General features: G+C 41.4%; 1 protein-coding gene across 1 annotated transcript in view; it reads left to right on the forward strand.

Annotated features, from left to right (window-relative positions):
• The first annotated feature begins 242 nt into the window (after positions 1-242).
• The window catches only part of nbeal1 (neurobeachin-like 1), a 45,753-nt gene continuing 18,564 nt past the window's right edge, over positions 243-27,431 (forward strand). The window contains exons 1-19 of the mRNA XM_084713387.1: positions 243-323; positions 818-1,173; positions 11,472-11,563; positions 13,238-13,399; positions 13,628-13,709; positions 14,039-14,166; positions 14,852-14,934; positions 16,446-16,531; positions 17,556-17,916; positions 18,145-18,251; positions 20,223-20,309; positions 23,147-23,230; positions 23,406-23,504; positions 23,607-24,178; positions 24,629-24,761; positions 25,845-25,964; positions 26,265-26,574; positions 26,696-26,781; positions 27,025-27,114. Coding sequence (XP_084569513.1) covers positions 1,123-1,173; positions 11,472-11,563; positions 13,238-13,399; positions 13,628-13,709; positions 14,039-14,166; positions 14,852-14,934; positions 16,446-16,531; positions 17,556-17,916; positions 18,145-18,251; positions 20,223-20,309; positions 23,147-23,230; positions 23,406-23,504; positions 23,607-24,178; positions 24,629-24,761; positions 25,845-25,964; positions 26,265-26,574; positions 26,696-26,781; positions 27,025-27,114 — 2,733 coding nt within the window. The 5' untranslated portion in view covers positions 243-323; positions 818-1,122. The remainder of the gene's footprint in view (positions 324-817; positions 1,174-11,471; positions 11,564-13,237; positions 13,400-13,627; positions 13,710-14,038; positions 14,167-14,851; positions 14,935-16,445; positions 16,532-17,555; positions 17,917-18,144; positions 18,252-20,222; positions 20,310-23,146; positions 23,231-23,405; positions 23,505-23,606; positions 24,179-24,628; positions 24,762-25,844; positions 25,965-26,264; positions 26,575-26,695; positions 26,782-27,024; positions 27,115-27,431) is intronic.

The raw sequence follows: 27,431 nt of genomic DNA on the forward strand, positions 1-27,431 counted from the left end.
TTGAATAATGAATAATTGCATAAAAAATACCACACATTCTGTGGAAAAAGTCTTTCAAAAATGTTCTCACGCACACCAAATCACTTTATTAAAAAAATATTAGTTTTTGGGTAGCGTAACTTTAGAATAGTGAAAAAAAGTGTTGTCATCGTTGCATTTGTGCAGTTGTTTTTAATCCTGTGCTCTTATTTTGAAATAAATCCAAAGGCACGTTAACAGGAAGTTGCCGTTGGTTGTTTGCACGGTTTGGTTGTCGGCAACTTGACACATTTACAACTCTGGAGACGGTGGCGTCAGTGACAGTTGGTCCTTTCCTTACACAGGTGAGTGGTCTTCAGTTTCTCGACGGTTTTATGAAATTTTATCAGGTATTGTCACGTTTACTCTTCTTCGTATGAGGCTTCTGTAGCCGGGCAGGCTTTGTGAGGACGAGGCGTTTCTGTCACATGAGGAGGAGGAGGAGAAAGGGAGGCTAAAAAAAATAGAAATAGGCTTTTTTGACAGCTAGCTTTTTTAGCTAGCTTGGTCAGGTAAGGTCGACTGATACAGTAACGTTATCTGAAGGCGCCGTGGAGCGGTTAGCGCTTATTTGTGGAGTCCAGAACAGAGGCAGACGTTATTAATGGTGTGTGTTTAGCCGTGTAGTTAAAGCACCATCGCCTCAGTGTGTGTGTCTGCGCTCAGAGCCAGCAGAGCAGCTCAAAGTGCAGCGGGGAGTAACGTTACTGGAACAATTTTGTTGCTGCTAGCAGTGAAAAACGTCGCCATTCGCTTGACAAAACATACATGTCATAGTCTGTGCTGTTATCATTTATAGCGCTGCTGGGAATACCGACAAGAGCTGCAGAGGTGGACATAAAGGCCCAGCTGCACCAACACCTCCGTGGGACTGCACAGATCTCTGCCATGGAATAATTCTTGGAAACTTTCTGTCACAACACCGTCCATTCTTCGTTGCATCTTTGAAGGAACATTAGAGAGTTGCCAGAGTTGCACAGTCATGATGTTGAGCATTGGAGGCCAGCAGCAGATGTTTAGCTCATGACTGAACACCATGAAGCAGCCAGGGAAGTGACCTCGGTGGACACTACAGCCTGAGGGTGTCCCTCACTGGCAGGCACCATGGCATCCAAGGAGAGACTGTACGAAGTCTGGATGCTCTACTGCACTAAGGTAAGGTGTATTCCACTGCACAAACTCACTCCCATAGCCAGGGAAATGTCATTAGGTGAAGTAATGGACACTGTGATGACATTTCCTTCCTGGCAAGGAGGTTATTCCCCCTTGGCATTTATATTTTGTAAGTCTAGCGTTACTGGCTGTTTTTATAAGAGACTGCAGTGGCAGACTATGGCTATTTGTGAACCATAACAGACAGTAAAGTGTCATGGATTTCAAACACAGATGCTTTTGATAAGAATCATCTATATTTCATGTGTAAACTGAGATAGTGTAGAGTGAACAGACAAATATTTGCTTTCTTCTCTGTTCCTTTGTATAGAGCATTTTCACTTTGTGTTCTATTGCCTGGTATTTGTCATTGTTTGTGAATTACAAACTGCATAAGATACTCAATATGTCCAATAAAGTTCCAACAACAGCAAAATTTAATGATGATGATCTATGAGTCCCCAGTGTTTATGTAGATGTTTATTTTATTTAAACAGGGACAATGCACATTAATTAACATGGTCACTTAAGTCATCATGTCAGATATCATGTAAATGTGTTAGATTTAGCCATGGGAAGATAATATCTATCTCAATATGGGATTTAAAAGCTTGTGCTTATAACCCTTTTACACCAAAGCTACTGATTTCCATTTATTTGTGGCAATGCTCAGCATCTTTTTCTACCATGTGTTACACTTTTCAGGATGCAAAAGCCTCGGAAAACAGCATATAAAACGTTATAGGATTCTAAAACACTCAAGTTAAACCCACACTAATGAAATGGCTTGCATATCCTGAAGGATTTATTGACGGGGGGACACATTAGGCTTATAAATGAATAATTAATTCACAGAGAACCAATGAACTTTATGTCAGTTTTTCTGCAGCTGTGGTCAGGGAGGAACCATCTGCGTCTGATATTTATCAAAAAGTCTATACCATCCCTGTTAACTCAGATGAAGATTCAACCCAAAAACGACACTAGTAGGGATAATGTGGCCATATGAGGCTGTAAAATCGGTTTATGGTAGGACGGTCTCATAATGTGGTGGGTGCTGCTGCAGTGAAAAGTGCGGTGTCTGTAGGATGCTGATTTGTTTTTACAGTGCAGATGAATGAATGACACTCTAGTAGAGACAGCACCCTTTGAGTCAGCTGCTGGCTACATTTAATTCACTTGGTGATAAAGCATGCGCACGGCCTGGCGCCCAATCAAAACGGCCTGGCCAGAGCTGCTCCTCACGTGAGCCTGGCTGCAGTCGCACACTTACTTCTTCCCACACTAATCCCTCACAACAACACTCACAGCACACAACCCTCTCTGAGGTATTTACCTCATGAAAGTAAAGCTGGTTTCTTCAAGTTTAGGATATGACATCGAATTATCCTCACCCTGAGGTGTAAAGTATGCTGACACAAATAGAATATCTAATGCTAGCGGTGTGGGTGTTTTGGGTTTACAGAGGTATTCAGACACTTCTACCCACACACACTTGTCACAGTCACTTGTGAAAATGCCAGCAATTGCTGCAAGCATACACATTGCATTTGTTCTAGCAGGACTGTGTATTTGCATTGACTAAGCATTACACTGTGAGAGGGGGATCATTTAATTTCATCCTGGCTATGAGCCAGCGTCCACCGGGCCAGTATTTCTCTCTGCTTGAGGCAAAAGAGATGCTGAGAGAGAAGCATTTAAATATATATGTGTAGTGGCCTGTCTGTCTCAGAGAGTGGCTGAAATGTCAGGTATGGCTGCCGGCGGAGTGTCTCTGCACTATATATGTGCTTTCATGTGAGGGTTGCTGGGATATGTGGGCTGTAAGGAGAACCTGCAGTCACGTGGCCTAAATCAGATGAGGAATGTTGGTGTGAAAGCCCTGCTGAGACCCCCTGTAACCCACTGAAGGGTTAATTGTTTCAGAGCCAACCCTGGTCCTTACCTTCCCTTCCCAGCCTCTTGTTGTCTCAACCCAGAACAACAATTTTCTTATCTTACTGTGTGCATCTGCAGTCCAAATTGTACCATAGTAGTGCCACTTTTAAAGCATAAAAACAAAATAGAGTACAAGCAATACCTATTTAAGAGGCTTAGTCCATAATGTTGGGGTTCATATGAGGTATTTATTAATAGTCAGTGATTTAGATATAGTAGATGGTGGTAAGCTCTCAGTTTGGAGAAGTAGAGAGGGACACCAATATGGAAGTTACACAGTGAACTGCTGTTGAAGGGGTAAGCAACAAAAGGTATTTCAGCCACTCAGGTCCACTGAAAAGAAAAATCAGTGTGAAGAGAATCCTCATTGAATAATTAAAACTATCACTTTAAACGTGATTCATGACGTGGAAGGTATTTTGTTTTGTTTTACTTATGTGCTCATCGTAGTTCCCTCATGCCATCTGTCTGTTTAATGATTGACAAAACAATGGAGGCATCAACGTCTTCAGTGTCAGAGGTTAACACTTGCACTGCTCTCAGAGGAGGAGGAAGTCAGATGTGTATTGTTGACAGTGTCAGCTTGTACAATACAAGCAGCCGAGGGTCACACTGGGAGAAACCAGCTCAACCAGCTCTGTCAGCTGGCCATCAGCTGTCTTTCCTTACAGTATGCCATTATTATTCACCTGATTGTTGCCATAGTTTCCTGTTGCTGAAAGGGGACATGGGTGGGGTGTGTATTTGAACAGATGCTCCAGTTAATGTCTTAGATTCTTGACATGTGACATTGTAATCATAATTTCAGGCCATGTTTCAAGCCAGCAGTGGCAGCTGTTCGCATGCTGATGATGAGGTCACAAATTGTTGGGTGAGCAGCTGTGGCATCAAAGTCAGTGTTGAGGAGTGTGGAGGAGCTGGTGTGTTGATGGGGACTGGTGCTGCACTGGGATTATATCGGAGGCAACTCAAGGATCTTAAGTTTTGTTTTTGTGTGCAGTTTAATGCAGTTGTTGGGGACTATTTTCAGTTGCGAAATAATGCAAATTTGGTTCTCAAGTGAGTATTTCTGGCAGCAGGACAGTGTATGTGGGATCGACTCAAAATAAATTGCAGTGTCCACATTTATTATGATGAAGGAGCATGTCATCCAGTGCAACAGTGTGGCTCACTGATGTGTTTTTAATAGTTTCTGGACAAGAAGGGAGCTCTATGGCACAGAGAAGTAAGATATATCAGGCTTGGGATACTTGTCAGTAGTATACTTTAATAGTGGGTTTTGGTCTTTTCATGAGACTTGTTGAACAGAAGAAAACTACAGAATATTAGCAGGCTCATCCTAAGGTAATGCTTTGCAGCAAAAACACTCTTGTGTTACAAATAGGGAAATGGAAATGAATACTCTGAATACTTGCTTGCCACTTTCAAAACATACTGCATCTGTAATGATTCATAATTAAAATAAATAGATGATTTTACTTCCATTATCTTTTATTCATACAATAAAAGTAATAGTAGTAGTTTCTGAGTGGAAGTGTGAAATATGGTTTGTCATGTTTGTTGTGTTCCCAGTATATTTTAGTTTAGTAGACATACTCGAAAATAATATTTGATTATTTTCCATTTGCAAAATAATCAAATACTGAAAAGTCCTGTATACCTGCAGTTTATATGGTCAAAAAGTGCTGAGTGTGCATTTCAAGATAGACACAATGCACCATTACATCATCATTCCACTTGCAATTTGGATTAGCAATGTAGATGTGCATTATCATATATAGTGTGTATACATATATATACATGTTTCTTTTAACTTTATAATATTTTTTTATTTAAAAATGGAGAGATCATACCACTCAGAATCTCTTCAAGCTTCTACACATAGTAGGAGGTTTATAAATAGCACAAACAAGGATTATATATATTATATTATACAGTACATTAACAATTATGATGAGAATCTGCAGCAGTTGCAGAGGTTGACTCCAGCTCGCTTGTTGTAGCTATAGAGGGCTGAGAGGTCACAGACGACGCTAAGGCGGTTACATAACCAGCGATCCTCTAAGCTGCCTGTCATTGGTTCGTGCCAGACTGTTGTCTCCAAGCACACATAGCCGCTGCTTGCCGCTGGTATACAGTAGCAACAACACATCGCTGCAGTGGCTCTCCTCTTTCACCAGTTTATTACCCAGAAGGACCTGTCAGAGAAAGCAGAGGGTTTAGCAGGCTTCTGAATAATGCCAGTTACTCTCTTAAAGCTTTTGTCTGCTGCAGAAAAGCCCCTTTAATTCCCAACCACAGGGAACATGCCTCAACAGCCAGGGGCATCGTTTCACCCTTCAGTGGCTTTAAAGCTGAGGCTGCTATCTTAATTCGACAGCAGAAATCCTCACTCCTGTTTAATTGTCCACAAATTAGGGACCATCATCCCATCTCATGTCACCCCACCCCACCCCACCCTACCCTGCCCGGTGACTCGCTTTTTGACTGGATCGGACTCTGAGCAACGACCGTAATTTGCATAAACCCCTGCACTTATGGGAGTTGGGATAAAGTGAGAAGATTGCAGGGAGAGAGGAGAAAACAGACAAGGGGGGAGAGTGAAATGAGGAGGGAGATAAAACTGAACAGTTGAGCCGGGAACGACGGAGGAGGAGGAGAAAGTGCCGTGGTTTCACATATTTGCTCAAGTAGATTACTCAGGTCTTTTTCCGGCTTTGCTGCTTGTTTGCTTGTTACAGTCTAATCTCACATACACACACACACACTTGCCACACACAAGCTCCCACACACTCAAGCTTAGTTAATGTGCTGGTATGCAAAGTTTGTTCCCTCAGGCTAGATTTCTTTCTCACTGCAGCTCATTTCATTCTGTTTCCCTCTTGCGTCTCATTTTTCCTCCGTGCTATGAATATCTCTGAAATAACACTGATGTCACTGACAATGTGTATCAGACATGCCTCATGTGGTTTTGACCCCTCCCACCAGCCTCTTTAAATACACCCACCCGGCAGTGACGTCATGTCAGAGTCGCCGCTGACTGATAGGCAGTGATGTCGGGCTGCGAGGGTGCAGGAGCAGAGTGACCACAGCAGCCGTCTTTTAAAACCTACAGGGAGGAGACCTTTAAACATTGTGGTTTCAGTGACTCTGTGCCACTTCCACCAAACCAGGTCACCCACCCAAACTAAGCAAGCAGCCACCCGACCGGCCTGCCAGCCACGCCTGTCTGGAGGGGTGGAACACTTGCTGAGTTGCAGACTGTGTAGCTACACTGCATAATAGCATAGAGAAACTGATAATGGATCACTAATCTAATCACTTTCCTTTAAATTATTTGAAAATGTGGTCAAAGCTGATGCTGCAGTTTAGTTGCCACAGAAAATTATGACATATTTAGCCTTAGGGTTTTTTATATTTGCCATAATTGTTTTATTAGGGTAGTAATTCTTGTGTTTAAAACTTGGTCGACTTAAGTATTATGTGGTTTGCTTCATTTGCCTCTTGACTCTTTCTCTCTCTGACTTTATGCATTGTGTCTATCCTTGAGTTCTAACAAACATGATGAGTGCATCATAAAACTTTTACCAAGCTGATTTAAAGGGTCAGTGTATAAAACTTTTCTGTCTTCATTAGTGCATAATCGCCTGAAAATAACAGTTGTTATGTCTTTGTTACCATAGAATGAGCCATGAGCTGATGTGAAAGCCCGCTAAATCCTACACCTTGTTCTTCTGTTTGCATCTATGTTTGCTTCTTCAGTGCCTTTGTTGGTGCTTGACTGCCACCAACCATTGATAAGTACAATTATCTGAAACCAGCATCATTGTGCATGCACAGGTGCACAGGCATCTCCATAGGATACCTTCAATAGTAACAAAAAACATTGCATTGCTTCCTTTTTAACAGAAGTTTTTCCATGAAATAAGTAAAAGTTGAACTGCAAGCAGAGGTCAATTGACAGACAATTAATCAAAATCAGTCATCATCATTTAGTCAAATTGTTAACATACAGTGACTGTATATTTTAAATGGTCGTATCACCTATTTAAAGAGACATTTTCTTTCATCACTTATTACAAAGCATCCACTGTTGGTAACATGTAGTTTCAAGAAGTGTATCATATCACACAGCTGTGGCTGATCTGCTATCCCAGGTCAGCCTATCTCATGTTTTTCAGAGCATGGCGTCTCTTGTGTCAAAATGAGTGAAGGCTATCAATGGATCCAGACATTGATCCTTAATCAGCACTTTCACTATGGCCATATAACCCTCCCACCGTTCTAGTCCCTCTGTGAGTCAATGGGAGTCTCAATTTCGAGAATGAAGTGCATCGATCTGTGTTGTTGGTGACCTTGTTAGCTTCACAGAGGTCAGCTTAAACAGATCTTTAAGAATGTGATGCAGTCGCCTGGCAAAGAGCCTAATATGATAATGGATATACACTGGAGATGGAGAGGCATGTGATCTTCTCATGGGAATTGTTTTTACACACATCGGCACACAAGATGGTTGTTAGAGTTGAGACAAGCTGACCGTTGTTGAGTTTGGATTCCTGTACTTGTACGTCTTCATCATTATGTGTGTGTGTGTCAGGCCAGTGATGAAGGATAAACAGAGCCATGTAGAGCAGGGTGTGTCCCCGCCTGCCACAGTCCGAACCCTCAATGGGCATCTGTGCTACCAAGCTGCTGCCTAAAAGAGGACATTCTTTCACACACACAGTCATTCAGTCACTGCTACTAGCAAGCTCAGTCACTTGAGAGTGGCTTCTGATTTTCTGGCAGTGACATGCACACACACATAAAGACAATACAGTATTTATGCCTTTAGTTAAACAGCTTCAGCAGTAGGAACAAATAAATGTGTTTTTCTCACAGGAAAAAGAAGCAGGCAGGCGACATGCCATGGTCTCCCAACAGAACATATTATTCACACGTGGCTGTTGCTGACTCTGTTCAGATGTCTCCCCCTCTTTCCATCTCTCCCTCATCTTTCTTTCTCTCTCTCTCTCTCTGTCTCTCTCTCACACACACACGCACACACAGGCCAGCATCGCAGGCTTGTTCTGATGACTTCATAGGGATTGCAGAGAGCTGGCTTCCTGCTTCGTTCTGGCTGATTCCCACTCTGACACGCAGACAGACAGAAGCAGTCAGCCTTTTAGCCCCTCTCCCACTCTTTAGCCAGATGGCACTGCTATCCTGAGAAAACCCCAGTTTTTCCAGTTGTTGTGTGTTTTTTTCCTTCAGTTTCAAACTCTGATCTGCAATTTTTTCCATATTAATGTAATAGTTTTGTCTGTGGCCTTCTGTTTGTCTGAAATTGGCATCATGGGATATTTTCAGGTGTACACCATCTGCTATGTACACGTGGGTAGAGCTTCCGGCTAGGGAAGTCATAGCAACAGCAATTAAAGAAAGCTCCAAGAAAATGAAGTACATTTAAGGCCACAGTCACAAAAGACCCATTGAAAAACATGATGAACATTTGCACATTGTTATTTTCTTTTATTGCATTCAATGTATTGTGGTCTCATTCTCCATCTGTTTCTTTCTGTTTCCTGAGGTAACTTTGTAGATATGCTGGTTATCTTAGCCTCAGAATTAGGGGTTGACTGATATTGTTCTAGAGGATGAAGAGAGTTGCATGATGTTGCTTCAAAAGGCCTACAGTGGCATGGCTGGAATTGTCTAAAGTTTAATTTTTCAGCTTTAAGTTGAGACACTCTTGAATAATTTCAGAGGAGTTAGTGATATTTAGGCTGGTATTGACCTTCTTAAAGGTATTATAAGCAGGATTTGTCAGTTGCTGTTTGTTAATGCACAAAAGAGATAGTTGATTGTTGAGTCACATTCTCAGGACGTCAAATACAGATGTTTTGAGTTGGTAAAGCATCTCAAGCACATCAAAATGATGAGAAAATAAGAACATTTGGGTGGAGGTCGGGGTCCTTGTGCATGCAGGTGCTGCCACTCACTTTTGGTGGGCGGCGGGTGACAATTGAGATTATTTGTGTACAAGTCTATGCATTGTTTTTTGGGGCAAATCCTTCCCTTTAAACCTTTGCTAGTGATATGAATTGTAATGATTTTAACAGACCCCTGATATTCCATCAAGCCTCATCAACAGTTCATAGTTTCCAATTGGCCAACTTCATTTCATGACAGGATACCTCAAAATTATTATGCAAATGAATGGCCTCCAAACCTGAACTGGTCTAAGTCTGCTACCAAATGCACAATACACTGTTATAATCTGCGCCGATTACCTCTTCAGCCCTCCTTGACCTAGATTGCTCACTCACACCCTCCAGATGGCCCAAAGTCCTGATGACAGGATCTGATGGGGGGTCGTGAGCAAGTGATTACTCCTGTATGATGAATTAATGATGCTTTCCAAGCTGTATTAGCCCATTCATGTGTGCTGTACTGTGCGTGTCTGTGGTGTAGAACTGAAATAACTATTTTGATAATAGAGATCATTTTAGTTTCTGAAATGTTAAGATTTGGTACTGTTTTTGTCCTGTAAAATTCATAATTTATTATCTCTGGCTTTTGGACTGTTATTTGAAATAGTCCATTTCAGTTCTTGGAAATTGTGATATGAGTTTTTCATTCATTTCTGACATCGTCAGTTGCAGTACGGTGCTCTGCAGCAAATTTAATTTGTACAGCATACACCCATCGATTATGTTCAGTGTTAGGGGAGATTATATAATAACATTACAGTATGAGTTCCTGTCAGCTATTCATTCTCTCCAGGCCAGATCCATTGGTGATGGTAGTTTGACTAGATAAATGAAGATATAATGATAATTGTGGCTCTAATTAAGTTTGTGACTAAAAATAACTACAAAGCAATTTCATTGGAAAACCATTTAAAAGCCTCCTTCAGGACAATAAATATGATTAGGGCTGCAGCTATGATTATTTTCAAAATCAGTTAATTTGTAGATTATTATTTTCAATTCATCGATTAGTTGGTTGCTGGTTGTTGTTGGTTGGTCGCTGTTTCCCAAAGCTCAAGATGACGTCCTCAAATGTCTTGTTTTGTCCATAACCCAAAGATATTCAGTTTCCTGTCATAGGGGAGTAAAGAGACCAGAAAATATTAAGATTTGAGAGGCTGAAATCAGAGAATTTGGACGTCTTTAATGAAAATATGACTCAAAACAGTGAATTGATTATCAAAATAGTTGGTGATTTATTTTATAGTTGATATATAATTGATTAATCATTGCAGTTCTAAACATCTAAATGCTTTTAAACACTTCTTGCATTGTCTCTTTCTATTTCTGCCGGCAAAGCATTGCTGCCTTTATCACCTCAATGAATGTGTATTTACTGGCATACTCTTGTGTTCGCAAGTGTGTGGTGTAGATGTGACTCATTTCTGTCTACGTTGTCAGTTATTACAATAATGATGGTAATAAAAACTGACACAACTCTACATTGTTTGTCTTTTCTGTTGGGATACATAAGTGCTAATGCTTCCAGTAGTAATAAATGACAGATAATGAGTATTATGAGACTTTTTTTAGTTGCACGTCTTTATGGTCCCAGCTCTTGCTCTCTAAGCACTTTTTTCCGTGTGGTCCCCTGTGTTTGTTCCTGTGGGCTGAGGGGATTTTACACCAGGAGCTGTACTGTGACCTAGCTACCGAGCCAGGCCAGCCTTCCTCTGTGGCTGATGTTGCCATCCCGTCCTTCTCGAGGCATTGTTCCAGGAATTTAGGAAATGCAGATCAGGCTGTTAGAAACGCTCCCTTAGAATGCTGCCAGGCCTGTTTTTTCAGTCCGACAGGTGCACGTTTTAGCTTTCGTGCCCTAAAGAGATAAGATACACACACGCCCCACCTGAGACATTCCTCCTCTCATGTGTGTGACATACTTCTTTAGCTTCATAAGCCACTATAAAACTTTTTTATTTTATCTACAATATACACTGACTGTCTACTTGTTGTTTAAATGTTGCTTTACACTATCAGACGTGTTGACTTTTTGAACTTGGTTTTGTTACTGTCCAAGTATTTAAATTCTCAAGGAAATAAAAACATTTCCTTTAGCATTTGAAGGGGTGTGTCAATTTTTCATATCCACTGTCATTATCATGAAATAAGAGAAGACAGAAAGTTTGTGGACTATTGTTGTCTGGCTATACAAGTCACAGAGTTACACAAAGACACAATACACTTAATCAAATTGCAGACAGGGTCTGTCAGCTGCCAGCAATAAATATATTTTAACCATGACGGCTTTTGTCAGCACAAGGCCACTAACTACATTCCCCTCTTTCGTTCCATCTTAATTGACCTTAATTCACCTCCCTTCTTTTTGTCTCTGTCTTTTTTATTTCTCAGAGGGATCCAGACTACTTGAAGTTATGGCTGGAGATTTTCATCACCTCCTATGAGCGATGCCTAGATGTGGACTTTGAAAAGCCACCATCAAGGTAACTTTTGGCAAACTACGATCATAATCACTTGAAGCCCATTTTGATGATAGCAGTAAAGCCATCACTGGTCAAAGAAATCCATGTTTCTTTCTCTGTTTTTGAAAACTGGACACTATTTAAAAGTTGATATTGTTACAATACTTTTTTCATGCACTTGAAATGTCAGTGTTTTCTGTTTTCATTTGTACTACTACCATTTGGTTTTAACTATTTATCCATTACTTTTAGCTAACTATTTAAACTATTTATCTGTTATATTTATCTAACTATTTTAAAACTGTTTATTAATTTCTATTAGCTAACATTGTCAACAATGTCATGTCCATTACTTTCAGCCAAGTATGTCAGCTTTGTATCCACGATGTTAAGCTATTTCAACTGTTTATCCACACTTTTAGCTATTTCAGAATGTTAACAAACGATGTTAAATATTTATCCATTACAATTAATTTTCTATTTTAAGCATTTATCCATTAGTTTTAGCTAACTACTTAAATTCCTCTGCTTGATTTATAGGTAGCTTTTAAACACATTTAATTACAATGCATGCCAGTGTGTTCCAACCAACTTTTGTAATTTGAATTGGCTGTTTTTTCCTAATGAAGACAAATCACAATTTCTATTTTATATCTGAACAACCACAGAAGTACCCCCTGTGGTACAAGTACTCTTGGTTGGAAATCACTGCCCAGCACCACACCAGGGTGGCATCTAATTCCTGCTGTTCAGTCCAGCACAATTACACTGACCTCCCTATTATATTTAAAAATACATCAATCCCGTTTCTGCATCAGGTCATTGTGAGTGGGATCAAAACTCTTGTTGTATGCGTCATCCACAGCGTGACCACATACTGTGCCGCCTTCCACAGCAAAACCCAAAATAGCTCAACCACACCAGATGCTTTTGTGCAGAGCGGTCACATTTTGTTGCAGGTGATGCTCTAATTGGTGTCGACATGTGAACATATGATGCAGGTTAATGTAAGAGGCCCTCAGTACTTAAACACACATCTGAACACTGGTACTTTACAGCATGCTGAAGTAGCTGATACCTTGTGTTGTGCTGCTGGTTGTGAGTGCATGAACATCAGATGAAGCCCCAGAAAGTCAGACACATTTTCTAACACAGGGGTGTAGCGTGTGAAGGGGTGGTTTGGGGTGAAAGAATATGGTCGGTTAAATCCTATTTGTTGAGCTTTTCATCTCTCCCACTCTCTGTCATTTCCTTTTCTCCTCCTCCTTTGACTCATTCCTCCCATCCTCTCCTGCTTTTTCTCTGACTCCTTCTTTCATCCTCTTCCCTCTGCTGTCTCTTTGGCTTTTGTCCTCTGTCTTCTCTTCGTTTTCTTCCCTCCCAGCCTCCTTCCCTTCATCTGCAGCTGCCACATCTGTCCTGCTTTCCCACCAACATTCATTCGATTGGTTTAGCTCCGCTCCTTCTCTCTCTCAGTGCAGCTCACATGCTGTTTTTGTCAGGAATGAATGCCTGAATGCATCAGGCATGTGTGTGTGATTGAGTGAATGCAGAGCAGGGTCCTTGAAGTTGCCCTTGTGTATACTGCAGCGACACTTTCATAATAAAAGGCTACAGTCCATCTGCACTTCACCAGTTTTAACCCCCTAAGTCTGATATATAAGCAAATTTCCCTCCTTCCTTCTGTGTCTTTAGGCCAGAGGAGGTTCCCCCAGTGTTGACGCTCCTCCCAGACAACATCCTGCAGGTTTTGCGCCACCAGCTGCTGCAGTGCGTCCAGAAAGCCTCTGATGGCCTGGAGCCTGAGCAGCAAAACCTGGCTCTGCTGCTGCTCAAGTTCCTTATCATCATCTGCAGGTTTGAACAGTAAACATACACAAATAGCAAAGCCACTTATCAGGCAAAAAAAAAAAGATTGTGACCCATGAATCCTGTATTGTAGTGTACCAGAATACTTTTGGGACATTGCTTACATTTTTGACCTTCATTGAATAGGTGGTACTCTGAAGGAAGTAACTGATAAGCTAATGCCTGACTTTTTCTGTGTTTATTTTGTGTGTGTGTACGATTGGGTGTTTCTGACAGGAACCTGTCCAATGTGGAGGAGATCGGCACTTGCTCTTACATCAATCACATCATCACCATGACAACACTCTATATTCAGCAGGTCTGACTCCTCCCTTTGTCTTTGCTCTGTTCTTTCTCTTTCTCTCTGCTCGGCAAAACATGGTCTGCAATAAACTGCACCAGCAAAAAGGCACAAAATCTCAATTTTATTAATGAAATAACTGTTGAATGGGTTATTCATTTTGGAGGAACATTAATGAGGAAGTGATATCTGTCTCGTTCTGCTATTTGTCAGCTGAAATAGCAATCTGTTGAGGCACGTTAATCACCTGAATTATATTTCGTATTAATATAGAAATAGTCTGAAAGAGTCACGTAACAGCAGGTGTGAAGTTGCTCTTTGTGTGTGTGTGTGTTTGTGTGTTACAGCTGAAGAGCAAGACCAAAGAGAAGGAGATGGCAGACCAGAGTCAGGCAGAGGAGTTTGTCCGTCATGCTTTGGCTTTCTGTGAGAGCCTCTACGACCCTTACCGCAACTGGAGGCATCGAACCTGCGGGTAACAACTTCCAGCAGCACGACAACATGGCAACAATTAAGCTAACATTCACCAGAAATTGAACATGTTGTTTTCACTCAAGCATTTATGTTTAATAATAGAAAAGGTTTATTGAACATTGGATGTGAGAAAAAGTAGACTTTGTAGTCATGCCATGTAACTAATTTAGATCATGTTGTTCCCTTTCATTGGATCACTCTGGATTTTGCTGTTTTTTGCTGTGGTTCTTTTTTATTTTCTGCCTAAAAGGACCACAATGAAGCCGTAAAAATCTCAGAAGTTTAACTGTTTCTAAAATACTTGGTGTAACAACCTGAACAACCCAGCCCTTAAGAGTCTTGGCCTTAAACTAGTGTTGATTTGAAGGTGCGGCAAGCGATTCTGGTGAAAGACAGTTGATTGTTGACTCTCATTTCCAGTTCATCATATACTTATATTTTCAGAATGAGACTCAACAGTCAAATGTCAAGCCAAGAGGAGGAGCAGAAGTTTTCTCTCAGACCACGTTATTTACATTATGCTTAAAGGTTATAATGAAAGATTTGCAAAATGATGAAGCCATATATAAACAGCTTATACCAGCTTTAAGTTGCCAGATAGGAATGATGTGCTAGCAAAACTGCAAAACAATGTACAGTATGTCTCTGCCGTGTCTTACTTTAACTTTATGTGCTTTTTTTCTCAGGGAGCAGCTGGGTACAGTAGAGAGAAGCAGGCAGAAGTACAAGGCAGCTCCGCTCACTGTCGAGTTTGTTCCCTTCTTTTACCGTAAGTCTGTTATTGTTCATTCTACTTCTCAGTCCCACCCTCTTTCCATGTGCAGCACAGTGTTTGAAACATTCTGGAGAAAATCTTACACTGTTTTATTAAAATAGTTTGATTGAGGCATAAACATCAGCTGCACACGACAGCGTTTAATTTTCCTCAGTTCCATTTTTTGACTAAAGTGGCTAAAGGCTAACATGCAAAGTTTCATTGTCCTGAAATTGAAACAAATATGTAACAAGAAGAAGAATGCATGTGAATGAAGAAATGTAGTATACTTAATTTTAGACATATGACAGGAGAAAGGAGCCAAAATGTAGAGCTGGAAAGTTTAGAGAAACATTTATATAGTGCATTACACTTGAAATAAATGTGTTTAGTCAACTAAAATCTAATGAAATCTAGTCAACATGTAGACTATGTCTAAAACTAAATCAAGATTTGCTGTCAAAAGTAGACTGCTACATGGAACATTTCAAATAACCTGACCTGTAAAAAACAAAACAATAGTCATTTCATCTTTCGACATAGTGTGAGCTGTGGGTTACTTATTTACACTTGCTTGGCATGTGGCAACATCACAGTGCTTCCTGTGTACGGTCCATACTTTGCATTTCCTGCATTGATAGCCTTGTTGTGTGTGGATGAGTAAGCAATCATCTACATCTTAAAAAAGCCAGCTTGTCATCATAGAACATAACTCTCTTCTCCTCTCCTCTACCATCTTTTTTTGTAAGAGCTCTCAGGCCATCACCCTCTCTCTCCTGCTGCCTCCTCTTCTTTCCTCACTGGGTCTGCCTGAATCCGCTCTTTGTGTGCATGTTCTGTTTGCCAGGCGCTTAGATGAGCCGATAGTGAATGGTGTCTGTCAAGCCACTTCAGCCGTGCTTGCGGCCATTTTGAACAAATACTCCCCTCTGTCCTGTGTCCTGTGTATGGCTGCTGTGGTTTGGCACTAAAGATAACACTCAAGGCCCAACCTGACAGACCATGTGTGTGTTTTCATTCTGGTTTGTGTTTTATGTGTTAAGAACAAGTTTGTGGGAAGCTGCAGGAAGACTGTTGTTAGAGACAGAAGTTCAGTTCCTTATTCCATATTTTAAGCTCAGTTTCAGCTTCACTTTGAGTATGAATGGTATAAAGGAAACGGACATCACAGAGCCAAGATGTGACACTTCTTCTCCCCAGTTGGACGTGTTGACAGATGAGTTAATGGATGACTGGGACCACCATGACCCAGAGGTTACTGACAGGGCTGCTGCAGGCCTGTGTGTGCTGTCTTATCTGTTTTTTTCAGATTTCATTTAACTTTAATGCGCGAGTGTGTGTGTGTGTACTTCTATGAAATAATAAAGGCGGGTCTGTGTGTGCATTCATCAGTGTTTTGTTTATAGATAAAAATACAGGAACTTCCAGCATATTTGCTGTGAGATACAGTTTGTGGTTGTGTTGTATTTGCATAGGCTTACTGATCAAACTAATGGACTGTGTGTGTATGTGTATTTGTGTTCCAGAGTGCTTCCAGGAGAGCGAGCACCTGAAGGAGAGTCTGAAATGCTGCCTGCTGCACCTGTTTGGAGCCATAGTAGCTGGTGATCAGGTAAGATCCTGGATGATCTGGGGGTCCTGATCCCTCAATAACTGATGTTTCCTCATCACTTGTTGTTGGCTGGATGTGTTTCAAGATGGCAGCACATACATTCATTTCAATGAAAACTGCTCACCAGGCCTCCACTTTCTTGGGCTATAAGACATGGGCATAAAGTCTAGTATTCATAAAACAAAAGTAAATCATTCAGTCAGTTAATATTTGCATGTGAATGTCTTTCCAGGCCCAACAGTTTGATGCAATCTGACAGACAGTGACCACTGAACTCTTGCTGAGGGCATGTTGCTGACAGCTGTTTATATCGTATTAAATCTGTATAATGTCAGAAAACAGTGGAAAAAAATGCAATATTTATTTTGCCCAAGATATTTAACTTAAAATGGTAAAAAACAGAGAAAAGCAGAACACATTCACATGCTTCTACTTTAATCATTGATTTAATGCAGCGAGATCATATCTCTTCAACTAAAGGGTATTTTTATAGACTTGTATATCTTTACTGAGTTTCCATTTCTAATGCAAAACAGAATCTTTCGATTCATAAAACTTTTTTTTTCAGTTTCTCACTATACCCTAGTTAAAGGGTAGGTGGTGGGGGGCTTCAGACAGTTCATAAAACTTAGTTACGCTAAAAGTGAAAAGAGAGTTAGAAAGGAAAAATGGAGTATGAGGATGTGGAAATATTATATACCGATATTAAATCATATTTTAATGCTGTGAAGGCACAATAGTTGCATTGTCAGTGAATTTTAGGTCCACATCTGGTCTTCATCTCTCAGCAGGAAAGCCAAAATCATAGTTCCCCAAATTTTGAAATATACCTTTAAGCAATATTCGTCCTCCAGTCTGCATAGTTTATCTTTAAAGAAGCATTAAAATGTCTAGCATGAAAGTTTGTGGGCGTCCATGCCATGTTTTTGTTACAGTGCGGTGGGTCTTTGTTCTCTTTGTTGGCTCCTTTGACTAACCCCTATACTTTTCCCTCTATCTCTCTCCATCCCTCCCTATCTGGCAGAGGAACGCTCTGCTCGCCATCTCTCCAGCCACCATGGAGGTTTTGATGCGGGTTCTGGCTGACTGCTCCATGGGTAGCTGCTCATCAGACGAGGGCGAGGACTGGGACAGTGAGGCCCCTGACCGTAAGGCGCTGCTCACTCTGGGCTGCCTGCGGGAGGTGGTGCAGCGCCTCCTGGCCTCCAGCTCCGACCAGCGGCAGGTGGAGATCGCCTCTGTGCTGGAAAACTACTTCAAGCTGCTCAACTCAGACCCGGCGGCTGTCGTTGCTGCACGGCAGCAGCAGCAAACGAAGGGCCGTGTGCCGACACTGGGTCGACACTGGGAGAGCCGATTTGTGGCGCTGCAAGTACACATGCTAGGTAGGGTCACAAACAACACTTCAGAAATATTAAATATACTATTTTGAGCTTCAGCTGTTCTGTATTGTTGTCTGTTCTGTATTGTCTGTTCTGTAAAGCTAACATAACTTATTCCACCTTTTTTTCTCTGTCTTGCTTTTCATCCTCTCTTCTTTCTGTCTGTGTCTGTCTCTTTGTTCCTCCATCTTTGTCTGCCTGTCTCTGTCTGTCTCTGCCGCTGTCTCTCAGACACTATCAGGGACATGTTCCTGTGTTCGGACAGGCCAGTTCTACAAGCCATCTTCCTCAATAGTAACTGTTTCGAGCATCTGACACGACTGCTGCAGAACAGCAAGGTAACAGATAGAACGGGTCTTTCTGTCTACATATATATATAACCTGAACAAACAGCTCAGTTATGAGTGTGAGTGGATGGATCTGCTGTTTGATCATTCTGAGCTCATGTTTGTAGCTCACAACTGGGTCAAATTGAACATTATTCCTAATGTATTAGTTGCACTTAATCGTATTTTGTACAAGATCCCAGGGCTTTTTGAAGTTGTAATCTCATATCAGTGTGACATCCCATAAGATACTATTTTTGCGCCACTGATGTTTGTGGAGGCTGAAATGTCTTGAACATTTTCAAGACATTATCAGTTCAAAAAGATGTTTTGTATACTTTGATACACAGATTTTCAGTGCAGTAGTGAAGGACAGCTTGCTGCCTGTTTGCAGTTGCATATTATTAACAAGAAAAGTATCAATATTTTTGATGAAAGACATTTTTAATAGAAGTATGTAGTATTGGTTTATTTTAGAAAAGCTATCGTGGTTGGAAAAGTACTCTTAAATCCTTTCCTTAAGTAAAAGTAACAATACCACAGTCTAAAAATATTCACAAGTAAAATACAGAAGTATTATCAGGAATATATATTTAAATAATCAAAAGTAAAAATAGCCATTTTGTAGAATGGCTTCTGTCAACATGTTATAGTGTACATACTATATTATTTAATTATTACTGATGCATGTCAGTAGCTTTTATATTTGTAGCTGCTTGAGGTTGAGCTAATTTAAACTACTTTATTTGTTTAATGTGTAAAAATGCATCGTATTTTATTCATTTTTGTTTTTTTTTTATATGGTATGTTTTGAAATATTACTTAAAAAAGTAGTAAGTGTGGATACTGTCGATAAAAGTTATATCTTGGATTGGTTCTCTCCATCTCTGGTTAATTACTTTTTGTTGTTCTGGGGCTGTATTCACAAAAGATCTTGTCATTACAACTACTTAAATTGCAAAGAACCCAGCTGAGAGTCAACCCTTAAAGTGTTATTCTGATATATTTAAATCTGGGCATATTTTAGGATCTGAATGACTTATAGTTAGAAAAAGCTGAATTGGCTCAGTACACACAATAGAACCAGTAGCTGTGAATTGGGCTGCTTTGTAAACCTCAAAAAATACACCCATCAAAAAATTTGTTCACTAAAAGTGCTTTTTGTGCCACTGAAAGATTGCGTGTCTGGCAACACCATGAAAAGTGATCCCTACAGAGACAGAGCTTTTTGTCAAAGAAGATCCTTTTTAGTTTAACCAGAGACAGCTGTTATATGACTCTCAAAAGAACCCAGAATCCACCGATGAAAACAGTATCCTCACCTTGTGGAGCACAAGAGTTTACTGTCACAGTGGTGGAGAGTTGTGCAAACCTTCACCTTCAGTGTTACTGAATTGTTTTGACTTGTTGGTGAGCTGATTGGATCTCTATTAACCAACCACAATCAGAATATCATTTTTTATTGTCATTGTCAACAGCAGCAGCTGACTGAACTTGAGCAGCTCTCAGTGACTTCAGAATAATTTCCTCAGACTTAAGAGCTCTTTTAGAGCTAAAATGTTTTGTAAATGAACAAAAATGTATATGTTCAAAAGTTAAGGACTGACTTTTTAAAGTTTCTCCACAGCATTTAGGTGTTTTGTGAATATGGCCCTGGGTATTTAATATGTAATGTGGATGCATTATTGTCCAGATCAGGTGTAGCCTGTGTGGCATTTGTAGCACTTCTTAGTTTCAGCGTGAGAAAGAGCATTTTGCCCACCTTGCATGTTTGCCTCCCCACAGCAAGGCTGGATCACCAACACGCCTCCACACAGTGACCCCTGCTGAGGGTCCTGGCTTCTAACCTCTCACCCTCTCCTCCACTTACATCTTTCCTCCCCCCTGCACCATCCTCTGACTCTCCCGTCCCTTGTCTCCATCTTCTCTCTCTGTCCACCTCCCCACATGCTGTCTTGACATGTTGCCTGTTGTGTGTGTCAGCTGGTTAACGCTAGGTGCACGACGGCAGACAAGGACCAGAAAGATATAACCAACAACAGGTTACTGACAGGAGAGAGGGACACTCAGGTACCGCCGAGAAGGCCCCCACTTCAACTCATCCAACCCCTCCCCACAACTCCATTCACCTACCTGCCCCTTGCCCTCACCTGCTGCCAAGTCCTGCTACCTTCACTTCACCAGAGTCGCTCCACAGCAAGACACCCACGCTGCTTTGTCCCAGACCATTATTTGTAATTGGATCATGTTGAGTCATTGGACTGTCAGAGCGCTGGCAGGCAACACACTATAAGTGGTGTGTGTGTTATTTATTTAACAGATTCTAAATGTTGCACCACCGCATTTGTAGTGTTTAAGGTTTTCACATGATTGCTTTGTTTCCTGTTGTTTTATTTGAGTCTTAGCAAAGATTATTGCAGCCCAGAGATTAGCTGCAGCATTGCAAATGATGCTGTGTTCACGTTACTGGAGTTACTTGTTGTCACCAAGGTGTCTGTTTGCATGCTGTTATAGCAGGTTTCACACGTTGCTCGAGTAGCACAAGTACAGTTTGAAGTGTAATTACCTCTTCCTTAAAGCTGCAGTAGACAATGCACACACAGCAAAACCTTCCACCTCGTTCTCTGCTGCCTCATATAGCTCCATTAAGCACCTCCCACTAAATGATGCATCAAACATGCATGTGCATTTTGCTGGGCTTGAAGCGGAACGTTAGGGTTGTCAACTAGCAAACTGACCTCTGTTCTACTCAACTAGATATGTCTGACTCAGATGTAAGAAAGAAATGAAGACACCCAGAGATGTAGAACATGGATGACCCTTGTTTGTACAGAGTCAAGGCTTTTAAAAACCTAAATATAAAGGGGCAAGCGCTCACAGACACACATTTTATTTAAAGTAATCCTCCATTTAAATATTGTTAGTGGCATGCAACCAAAATAATATTGCCTACTGCAGCTTTAAAGGAATAGTTTATCATTTTGAGACAGCATGTGTTAACAAAACGGGGATGCAGCACACACACAGTACATGAACATGAAACTGTAAATAATTATTCTGCACTTTCTTTATCATGGACGCACACGAAAACAAATTAAGTCCACACAGGATTAATTAAACAGAGTGCAATTAGTGTTCACATATGGGTCCACAAGGCTTGTACGCCTTCCCACTAGGAAGAAGTCCCACAATACTCTGCTGGTATGATGTCATAGGCTGCCACTTAGAATTTCTGGGCTGTTTTTAGAGTGTTATCAGTCTTCTCATCTAACTCTTGCAAGAAAGCGATTATGCAATTTCCCAAAATGTCAAACTATTCTTTTAGCAATATACCCCACACATCTGGTGTTTTGAGCAGTACCTGAGTTTAGAAAAAAAAAACAGAAAAAGGTGACCTTTACTACAAAACACCATCTATTTTATTATTTAATGCTCCCTGGGCACTTTTTGTTTTGCTTAAAGCTCTGAGACATGTCTCTTAAAGTACCTGTCTGATGTGTATGAGGCCTGTCTTTCGAATGGTGTAGTGTCAACTATCACTCATCTCGTGCACAGAAAGGTCACCTGTTCCCCTTAGGATATACCAGCTTTCATTCTACTCTTTAAACTTTTTTCTACTCACAGAGCCACCTTTATAAGGTATAATCCCTCCATTGATCTGGATAATAATGTGAATACAGGTGGACGAACAAATATACACACACCAGTGTGCCTTTGTTGTACAGCTGTAACCCGATGCTGTGGCAGATGCTGCAGCCTGCTCGGTGGGTTTTCCAAGCTGTTGTTGTTTCTGGGGTCACCTGTACAACTCAGGATTAATAGGTTAAAGCAGCTTTTTAGATGCAAAAGTAATGCAGATGCAGTTAAAAAGCAAACAGTAAAACTGAAATTCCCAAACAAAGTGCTCAATGGCTTGTCTTGCTGTGGAGTGACCACTTTGCCTCTTTCATGGCTGTGTCATGTCATTTACTTTATTGCCATTTTCAGTTTCCTCGACCCCCCTTCCCTCCACATTGTCCTGGTTTTCCTGCAGTATACTATGGGTTCCACTGGAATGCTATCACATTGGCCTGATGTGTGTGTGCTCACAGAGTCCAGTGGTTTGAGGTGATCTGGACTCAGTGACAATGATCTAAGTGTTTAATTTTCGCCACAGTCCCTCTCCAGCTGGTCCAAGACTCTCTGTAGGACCAACCAGTCCACAGCTGCATGTTTATTCTGTAACGGAATAACGGGTTCAGTGACCTGAAAACATGGACAGAGCTGGATGGAGATGTGTTTGTGTTTATATTTTCATGGTTTGGCTTGTGTTTTATGGGTTGCATGCTTTTTGTGACTGTGAGGAAAAAGAGTAAGGTACTGTCTGTCTGTGTGCGGAGGTGGGTGTTTTTTTATTTCTTTTTTTTTTTTTTAACCAAGCCCTGAGAGCTTCCTGCTCCAGATCATCATGCCATTAAAATGATTGTTGTTTTTACCTGGAGCAGAAAGACAACACTTTCTTTATCTGCACTGTAACATCTGCAGTACAAGCTCTGATGCCAGCTCCTACTGCAGTGACAAACAGAGCGTTCTAACCACTATCATCGATGATTTGACTCACGTTTTCACACGCTCACTAATTGAATCAAACTCCAAGGCATCTCCCTTTTATTCCTCCAAGAGTGATGCATGTTGTCTTCAGTGCTCTGTATACGTTGATCATTATCATTTTAGCATCACAAACTTTAAATATGAATGTGGCTTTAAATTGTGTGCATGCTTGTCACCTTAAAAAAAGATATGTTATAACATTCATGTGGAATAAGAGGAGATTTGTCCAATCATATGTTACTACAGTACACACTCTGCCTACTGAAAGAGTCAATGACTGACTGTGTGAGTGACTGATGAGTCTGGTTTTCTTTCAGGTGTTTCAAGGGCGACTAGACTCCCTCGCTGTAGCAACCATCAAAGCCCTCACAACAGTGATGCACAAATCACCAGCTGCAAAGGTAACAGGAACACAAATTCATGCATTTAATTAATTTCAGTAATTACATTCCTATTCTGCTTCTGATAAATTCTAAAGCTCTACGTTTTTATGGGCTTTTGCCAAATCTGTCAATTTGTCTGTGTTCAGATGCCATGTAAATATAATCTGTTTTATTTTTCCTGCAACCCCTGCAGGAGGTGTTCAAAGAAAGGATTGGTTACAACCACCTGTATGAAGTGCTCACCTCACTCGGCCAGCCGTCTCGGCATCTCCTCAAGGAGCTGATGAACATGGTGAGAGAGAGTTTGTGTTTGGTGTTCATCTATTCTGCGTTCATGTTGTTTGATATGTGTGTCTTCATCTTTGTGAACGTGTGTTTCTCTGTTTGGGTGCAGGCAGTGGAGGGTGAGCACACCTCAGTGGGGCTGCTGGGCATCAGTAACGTGGAGCCCTTGCTGCTGCTGGTCCAGTGGCTCCCAGAGCTGGACTCGTCAGAGCAGCAGCTTTTCACGGCCGACTGGCTCCGCCGCCTCAGCTGCCTCAACCGTCAGACGCGCGCCACCTGCGTCAATGCTGCCATGGTCATGCGAGCGCTGGCCGCCCTGGATCGCCACGAACGGCTACACCGAGCCTGCGCCGAGAGCCTGTTGGGGCTGGTGGGCTCACTGGGCTCCCAGTCCTTGAGCGCAAGGGAACTCCTGGGACTCCTGCGCCTCCTTAGGCCTCCAGAGTCCACGCAAGCTCACCCCTATGTAGGTCCTGCCCTGAGGGCTCTCCTGGCCATGGTACGAAAACAGGGGCTTGAGAGTGCCATGCAATACTTTGACTTGTCACCCAGCATGGCTGGCATTGTGGTCCCAACTGTGCAGCGCTGGCCAGGATCCGCCTTCAGCTTCCTCGCCTGGTTGTCTCTAGATCAGGACCAGCTGGGACCGCCCAGCAAGGACAAGAGGAAGCAACTCTACAGGTGAGAGGAAAAGAGGCATAGAAAGAAGAATAAACAACCAACACCCTAAGAACATGTTCATCATAATTTCTGATCTTGACAAGAATTTATAGTATGGCATCATTAAAAACTTACTGATTCTTGTGCAATTCTCAGATATCTCAGTCTTGCAGAAAGCCAGTTTAGCTGGGCTATAAAACCACAAAAAACTCTTATTTAATTAAGACATGAGTGTTTAAATAAAATCTGTCTCAGCCTGTGGACTTTTTTGTGGCTTTCTATCCCAGCGAAACTGGCTTTGCTGCAAGATGAATCTCAGGAAAGATAATAAAGACTGAACTGAACTGATGTCCTGAATGAACTCTTTTCTTTATAGCTTTGGCACGTTCAAAACTTTAATTGACGGATACTGTATTGTTTGAAAAAATATTGAATTATCAGTACTGTTTTCTTTAATTTTGTCCTGTACAGCTTTTTTACCATAGGAGGGACCGGGTTTGAGGCCTTCATCAGTGCAGCGGGTGTGCTTGTGGTGGCTGTATGCACGAAGAAGGAGTATGTCACAGTCATGCTGCCTGACTACTGCTTCTGTGACTCCCTCTGGGTGAGTCAGGTTTAATGACATCCAATGGTTACCTTAAATACACTGAAAGGCGAAGGAGGGAAGTAACTAAGTACAAATACTTTGTTACTGTACTAAACTAGATTTTTCAGATATTTATGTTTTTACTTGTAACATTTACATTTTAACTCAAATATCTGTTTTTTCTACTCCATACATTTTCAGGACAGGCATGTTACTTTAGTTGTAATGCATTGGAGGGGAAATATTAATTATTTTGGGTCATTGTGTGCTTCCTTCCCAACATCAAGACTGATTTCAACCTAAATGGATCCAGCAATAACATGCTGTATCCATTAGTGCATATCACACACAAATATGATGCAACAAGATGAAAATTATTTAAAAGACGGAACAAGATGAAACAGACAGTGAGGGAGAATGTTGAGAAAAGGTGTCTAGTGACTCTGTCAGCTGCCTGTGAGAGGCTTTTTAGTACTGCAGGGCTGATTTTTAGACCCAAAATGGCAAGCCTTGATTCAAAGAACCAGCTTCTGCTGAGGCTGAACAAGGCAAGGCTTAATTAGACCTGCCGTTTGTGTCAGTATATTGTTTTTTTTTATTATTTTATTTGAAGTTAGAATGATTTAAGTTCAGTAGCCTTTGTATAATATTAATATGATGTGAGGTTCAGTGAACCTTGCACAGAACCAGCTTGTAGAAATGTCCATCAGATGGGTAGTCTTTACTTTTATACTTTTGAGTACACTTCAAAGCCTGTACTTTTAACTTTTACTTAAGTTGAATCTACTTTTCCCAGAGTCTTTTTACACAAGTATTTGTGCTTCTACTTGAGTAAAGAATTAGTCTACTTTTGCCACTTCTGCCGAAAGGGTACTGCCACTGAAATGTGGAAATGTGGGCAGAAAAAAACAGACCACAGTTAGTTAGGCTAAACATTTTGAATGTCTGCAGTCTGGCAACACTTACGGGACCCCACATTTAGAAGATTAACACCTTTTGACCTGTCTTGTGATGTCTTGTGATGTCTTGTGGACTGATTAATTAAAGAGAGTAACACTGAGGATTAAAGGGACTGAATTCTGTCTGAATTTCTGCTTACAGCACAGCATCGGTGTGGTGCACGTACCAGGAAAGAGGCCATTTGGACAGAGTCTTGTATACATTTATGTGGATGGACAGCAGAAACTGTCTGCCCCCCTCAAGTATCCCATCATGACAGAGGTGAGACCTGCTCTCTCTTGGTTAATAATGGAAATTCACGAACTTCTGAGTCAGAACACAGCCTGCAGGTGACAATAGAACCTTCTGTTTTGAATCTTTTTACCATTTTCAGAGCAAAACACGATGTTCATTAAAATTCTAGTCAAATTTACTTAAACTTTTACTTAATTTAGCTATAAATCACTAGAGGCAGTGCTTTAATGCTGTACAGCAGCTCTGAGGATTTGTCAGGCATTAACAAATCTAAACTTTATCAACTCAAATATTTATCTATTTTTGTTCACTACTGTTCCACCACAGCCATTCACCTCCTGCTGCATTGGCTCAGCAGGACACCGGACCACTACTCCCCCGCCCTCCCAGATCCCAGACCCTCCCTTCTCCTCCGCTACCACGCCCACCACTCGCTCCTCACTGGGCGGCATCCTGTCACCACAGACGTGGGGAGGTCTGCTGGGGGGGAAGTCTGAGTCCGTGACTAAGCTGATCTCCGCGGGGACCCAGGACAGCGAGTGGGGAAGCCCGACCTCCTTGCAGGGCCAGCTGGGCAGCGTCATGGTCTTTCACGAACCCCTGCAGCCCAACCACATTAAAGCCATCTGTAGCGCTGGTAAGAAAGCAGAGGTGGTATGAGAGGAGGAGGAAGAGGAGGAGAGTTCGGATCATAGATCAAGTAAAAATAAACTTAACTTCTTTATCTGTCTTAAACTCTCCTTCTGTCCTCTGTGCAGGTCCAAACTGCATCTCTCCTTTCAAAGCCCAGGAAACAGAACTTGGTGACCTTTCAACCAAACTGCTGCTGCACTACTCACCCAAGGTGATTGGACCACTGTCAAGCTTTATCCTCAGCCACACACATTGTGGAGTGCAGTGGATGACATTGTCAGGGTTATATCAAGTCATTTGTGGACTCATCCTAAATGCAGTTATATTTCCATTTTCTTTAATGACTTGAAATTAAGAAATGATTCTATCAGGACAAAATGAGATTTTCATCACAGTCTTATTATTTATTTGAAGGAAACCTGCTGTTTGGTAAACATGGCTCTCTTGTCAACAGGCGTGTAGGAACCCCATCTGTCTCGATCTGTCCCCAAACATGCTGCATGGACGTCTGACTGGGAATAAAGTTGTCAACTGGGATATCAAGGTGGGAAGAACCTCCAGGTTGTGCTGTCATGTAATTGTTTTGTGCTCAGAGGAATGTTAGAACTTGAATTGCACGGATCTGCTGTATCAGGGCTGCACAGAATCCTTTTACATTTGAAGCTTCTGTTGAGGTTTTTGAATGAAGCTTTGAAATAATAATGTTAGTGTGGCCTAATCCTTATCTGAAACTGTGCAGAAATACTGGGTTTAAACAGAAGGAACGGACGGGCAAAAAAGAAAAAAGCTGATTCACAATTCTAATGTCAACATTAGAAGCAAAGCACTGAAGCGTCCGCTGCAGCTCTATACTGTGTATAA

The sequence above is a fragment of the Lutjanus erythropterus genome, chromosome 24, assembly GCF_056507025.1.
Source record: "Lutjanus erythropterus isolate fLutEry1 chromosome 24, fLutEry1.hap2, whole genome shotgun sequence".
NCBI classification, from domain to species: Eukaryota; Metazoa; Chordata; class Actinopteri; order Lutjaniformes; family Lutjanidae; genus Lutjanus; species Lutjanus erythropterus.